Source organism: Polypterus senegalus, chromosome 9 (assembly GCF_016835505.1).
Source record: "Polypterus senegalus isolate Bchr_013 chromosome 9, ASM1683550v1, whole genome shotgun sequence".
NCBI lineage: Eukaryota > Metazoa > Chordata > Cladistia > Polypteriformes > Polypteridae > Polypterus > Polypterus senegalus.
Window position 1 is genome coordinate 40,274,384 of NC_053162.1, and position 6,000 is coordinate 40,280,383.

General features: G+C 34.1%; 1 protein-coding gene across 1 annotated transcript in view; it reads right to left on the bottom strand.

Annotated features, from left to right (window-relative positions):
- Positions 1 to 4,678, bottom strand: part of plekhg4 (pleckstrin homology domain containing, family G (with RhoGef domain) member 4) — a 183,003-nt gene extending 178,325 nt beyond the window's left edge. The window contains exons 1-2 of the mRNA XM_039762361.1: positions 4,585 to 4,678; positions 3,512 to 3,630 (exon numbers count right to left, since the gene is read on the bottom strand). Coding sequence (XP_039618295.1) covers positions 3,512 to 3,630; positions 4,585 to 4,678 — 213 coding nt within the window. The remainder of the gene's footprint in view (positions 1 to 3,511; positions 3,631 to 4,584) is intronic.
- Between the last annotated feature and the right edge of the window lie 1,322 nt (positions 4,679 to 6,000).

Genomic DNA, 6,000 nt, shown 5'->3' on the forward strand with positions numbered 1-6,000 from the left:
CCAACATCAGGAGATATTACTTTGGTAGAGTGGTGGCTCTGAGTCTAAGGATCTGTGCCACTATCTAGAAGGTGGCTGGTTCAAATCCGCGTTGCTGCCAAAGGGGATTCTACTCTGCTAGGCCCATGAGCAAGGTCCCTTAACCTACAATTGCTCCAGAGGTACTGTACAATGGCTGACAATGCGCTCTGACCCCAAGGGGTATGCGAAAACTAATACATTCCTAATACAAGAATAAAATAAAGAACAAAAAAAACGGAAAAAGCTTTGATGCACTCAAGGCACACAAGAGTCCGCCAATTCAAAAATATAACACTGAACTCCTCTTGCTCTCTGAAAAAGCAAACAGTTAAGCTGTTCCTCTCCAAAATCTGTTTACCATACAGTCTAATAATATGAAATCTCATTTTAAGTTTTTTATGCATTCACAGTTTGTAGCTCAAACAAGCAGCATTATTTATCTTTTTTACTGGAAGGCAGTATAAGAACAAATGTGCTCCTCACATTTGACATAAGGCAAGATATATAAAGAAATCTTCATTTTCAACAGCCTCTGCATTTTTACCATAATTATATTTAAATTTTATTTATAAAGGTTTAGTTAAATTATATCAGCTTTACTTAGTATTAGTGATATATTTCAAATTAGCACTGCACTGTTACACAACTGATAGTATTTTTTTTACCAAATACGTTTTACTGTGCATCCCTCATATAGCAAAATAATGATACAAACTTAAGATACTGAAATTATATTTAATATTAGAATGTTTGAAAATCCGAGCTTTGTTTATTTTCTTTTCTGCCTTTTCTACATTTACTTTCATAAATGTGTAGAAAATTCCTTGTGTTATTCGTTGCCAATACTTCATAGTAGCAGTAACTTCATAAACATAATGGTTTTCCTTTGCTAATAGGATCTTAGTCTATTAATAAGCTACTCACTAACAAATGTTGCTGGGCCTTAGTTCTCATGTCTGAACCCACAAATAATCTCTAAGAAGTGATACAGATTTATTGTCTGAGCTGGGACTTAAATGCGATTTTCAGCCATTTTTTGAATACAGAAGTAACATTTCAAATGTAGGACTTTGATTTTACCTGTGTATCTAAATTATTTCTAAATATAAAACATAAATAATTGCATCAATAGATCTACATTTCCTATTTCCCTCTTAACTTCATTCTGTGTGATGGCAGCCTAGAAGAGTGGCGTTAATGACAGCAGTAATAAATGCAAACTAAAAGCTGCCCCCAGGAGATGGATTAGTCAGTCTGAAAAGTTCCCTCACTCGGAGAGTGTAAGACAAGTGTAAACAGGTAGACTGCTAAGCAATAAAGGCAAACAACAAAATATAAGCTTCACTTTTATATCTTTTTGAACACATATGTGTCACAGATTAATTTCTAAGAAAAAAATACTGAAAAAGCGAATAAAAATAAGATCTAAATGTTCCGCTGGTATCACATTTCTTGGAATGCTTAAAGAAAAAATGACACCTTCTTGAATAAGGTGACAGGTGTTAATTAGATAATAGACGTGTTTGCAGCAGAAAGCAGACTTGGTAGGCTTGAAAATTTAGTATAAAATGAAGGAAGCAACAAAGAAGTCTGCCACATTTGCTCTCCCTGTCAGGAAATGTACCTAATCTGCAATATGTATGAAATGCTTTACTATATTTCATGTAAAATAGTTATTCAGGACAGATAAAAATTATTTTCAATGTTATAAATTGTAATACTTAAATAATAAGTGGTCCCTTAATTGTATCTTATACCAACATATATATTCTAATGACAGTATTTGTCATCATATTATGATAATAAAACAAACCATAATGGTATCATCTTACCTCAGAAAAATGTTAACATGATAACCTTCAAATGGGGTTCTAGCCATACTTGTGCTAGACATGTGTAAAGTCTCAAAAATACACACTTAAAATAAACAGAAGCAAAGTGTGAAAGTTGCTGGAGGGCACAGTATAACACATTTTAGTGCAAAGTGGAGAGGCACTAGGGAGAGTAACCATCAGACCTTAGCAAAGAATATCTTACAGCAGAAGAAATGCCTTGGAGCAAAATAAAATGATGACATGTGATCCACCAAGAGAGCAGCTTAATAATCTTGGTTCAGTACTATAAGAAATATTTTCCACATATGCGATTTGAATCCATCTGTAATTACAATATTTAACTACAGGACATTTTAAACCAAAGCAAATGCTATCTTGCAATTTTTATATGAGAATGTAATGAGAAATCAGCGGCAACTTACTAAATTATATCCCTAAAAACAGCCAAAATTCAACTCTAAACAGCTAACAGGAAAACTGCACACATACTGTAAATGAAAAGACCTGTATATCAAACCCTATACTTTTAAAAAAGTAAATTAATAAGGGCCACAGCTCTATAGGGAGATGTAGGACTTTGCTGTTAAAGAAATTCATCAAAAATGCTAATTATCAGAAAATCACAAGATACGGATACATCATACTGCATTATTTAACCAGCACTTTTCATATGGCTTATAATCAAAACAAATATACACAAAAGATATAACTATACACATAAAATAACTATACATCTGGATACACAGGGAAGGCACAAACCTACAAACCATACTACCATGGGATAAAATAAACATTCATCTAGATACACAGCTTTCCAAGGTGTCTTTTAACCTTAAGGAAAGATTAAACAAAAATGGGAACTGGCAACAGAAGAAAGAAAATACTTTCTTTTGAATAGCAAATGGTAGTGTTGTTTACCAAGGTGCTGTGTTTTGCATGTTAAGGGAATCAGACATTTAAAGTCATATTACTCAACAGCTTCCCAGATGAAGTTACACATTTGTTGACTCTTTGTACATTTATTTATTTATGTGTGTAACATGTTATACTGACTAGGATGAAAGTGTGGTCTACAACTGCCATAAAGGCACCACAGATGAGACAGCAAAGCTGCCACTTGCCAGTGAGCTCCTTGTAATTTTGTACGAGCTAGTGCTTGGTTCATCATGTGAAATATAATTACAGAGGAGTTTAATTGCTCAGGCCTGTAGGTTTCAGCCTCACAGTGATTTATAAAGTAAGCTGAACACTGATCCTTCTTTTTAAAATACAGCAACTTAATAAAAGACAATTAAATATTACAAAATGTCTACAAATGTAAGGCATTGAAAATCTGTCTATCCTTAACATTACATAAAAGGCAAAACAAAGTCAATATCGCCTTAATATGGTTAGAACCCATTCTTGAAACCGTGCAAATGAAAGTTCTTCTGTCTCTCTTTTAGCTAAAGACAAGCACATTTAACACTGAGAGTACTGTGAGCATGTGCAGTTTGTTAAAATAGCCCAGTATAACAAGCAATTATGAATTAACAAAAAGACTATTTTAAAACAAAATAAGGGTTTAAGTATTCGTGACTAAAATAGGAAGGCAAGCTGAACATGAATACAATTGAAAAGGCTGCATTTCCAAAACAGGTGACAGAAGCACTTACCAGTACTGAGAAAACACAGCTGAGCCTGTTTGTAAAAGTCTGCAGGAAAAAAGTACCTCCTAGAAAATGGGAAAGGATTGAAACACTGTTCTTTTTTGGATTTCCATTTAATGTTTCAGCTAATTAAAACTACAGAAAGCTCATCAATGCTGGAGTGTGTGATCTTTTCACATGGTATCGTCTAAAACAGCAATGCCTCTCTCCCTGAATGCAGGCTGGGCTCCTCCCCATGTAATTTACATATTTCTGCTGCTGCATGTCAGGCCAATCCCCACTAGGAACACTGGACAGACAATCCTGTAAGGCCCCCTTTTCAAGACAAGGTTATTTGCTGTTAAACAGGCAGGCTACAACAACTCTTCTAAAGTTCATAAAAAAGTTGTTTTGGTGTTTTTTTACTTAAAAGGTTTAAATTTAAGTTAATATATATATATGGATATTGAACACTGGTTTAGTTTTTGTGAACTCTGGTATGGGAAAAATAATGAGGCTGAAAGGAAGGGTATCAAATCTATTTTCACATGAATACTGGCAATACATAAAAAAAAACAAAAATACCCCTTTACTGTTTATTTTTTTAGTATTATAAACAAGCATTTTTGTATTTTTTACTGTTCTTTTTGCTGGGATCATAGTATTAATAATTTCCTTGTTCATTCTTGTAACAGACTGTTTTTGGACACACAGAGTAACATGTATGACAGAACTGCAATAAGCTATTCATTATTGAAGTATTTGCTCTGTACAATCTTGAATTAATAAAGATGTTTTTTAAAACAGACTAAAGGATGAATATACTTTACTATATAATGATAATTCATTCTACTTTTATTTTTGTGGGATTTTCACTGACTGTAAACATTTCATTAATTGCATCAGTGGCTGTACATCTCTGTATACATCAAGTATTTCAGCAAAGATGCAAAAATAAAGCAAACACCACTTTATCAAGTCTCCAGTTCTCTAAGACATATAAAACAAGCCCTCCATAATCATTGTCTGAACTTCCCTGCTAAGATACAAAAGGGAGGAAATAGAGTGTTGATTTCCCAGAAATCAGTAGAGCCACAAACATGTTTCTGCCTTGTAGCTAAGACTGAATGCACCCTGCTTCCCTAAAGGCACTAATAACACCCTTTTTGGTTCCACACCTTCATGTTTCCCCATTAATCCATTTCAGGAGACTAGCTCTATTTCCTGTGGCTGCACATCTCTACCTAAAACCAACGTGAATGACACAGACCTAACATCCTTAGCATGAAATCTCTTCCTTGCTTTCAGGAACCCTCTTCTCTATTTAAAACCTGAACACATTTCTCTTGGTATTACTTCTTTTTAATGCTTACTTCACATTAAAGTAAATAAATAATTGACTTTGATTTGATAAAAGAAAAAGAAGATCATATTTGATAATAATATTTATACTGATGTCACATAGGATCACCATACTAAAGAATAATTATCAATGCCAATAAATACAAACACAAATATTTGCAGTTGTTCAGTTACATTAAAGTATGACTAGGTGACAGATCTTCATGATTCTACTTGCTATCTTATGATGATTTAACCAGAAGATTAAAACAATTGAACAATTTGGATGTGAAAAACACCATCAATTCGATTTTAAATTTTGAAGGTCTCCAACATACTAACTACCTGCATAAATAAGATGTGTCTACGATTCTTTGAATTAAGGAATACGTCCTAATGTTTATGCAAAATTAACATAATACTAATTTGCTTAAATCTCTCCTCACACCTCAGCTGGCTGTTCTGGAAGCAGCCTTTTGTGGACTTTTTCAGTGATGGCCAGTGAGATTTTTTATACTCTAGTGTGCTGTCCAGTAACATAACTTCAAGTGAGGCCCACCAAATCAACAAGCTAATACAGAAGGCAAGCAAGTTCGGTTATGGAAGAAACTCTGGACACCTTGGAGGTAGTAGCAGAGAAGAGAATAAAGAAAAAAAACAAGTGCCATTATGAACACAACAACATTGAGGGTTTCTAGCCAACAAATTATTCAATAGAGGTGTGTGAAGAAACACACTAAGGACTCTTGTGTTAGCCAGAAGTTTTGTTTTGATTTTTTTTTTACTGTTCTTGTGTCTGTTTCGGTGGTTGTTATTGTTTGTTATGCTATTTCTTGTGCTTCTGTAAAAATCTATATTTCCCCTTGGGACAAATAAAGTACTGTCCTATCTATTCAAATGCATACTCTACGCATAAAATATACTGATCTTCACCACTCTCATTTTCCAGCTGTCTCATCATGTCAAAACACCAGAAGGTGAATTACTGTACTTGACACATTACTAATTCTCTGTCACGACAACACATGACATATCAGCCCCCCACTTGTGAGTCTGCACGTTTGTTTGACTAGGTCCTCTGTCGTGCAGCTCTGGTTTTATGTTTATGATGACTGAAGTAGAGATCTGTCTTGTCACAAAACTTGACTTAATTCAACTGTCCAATGTAAATTAGG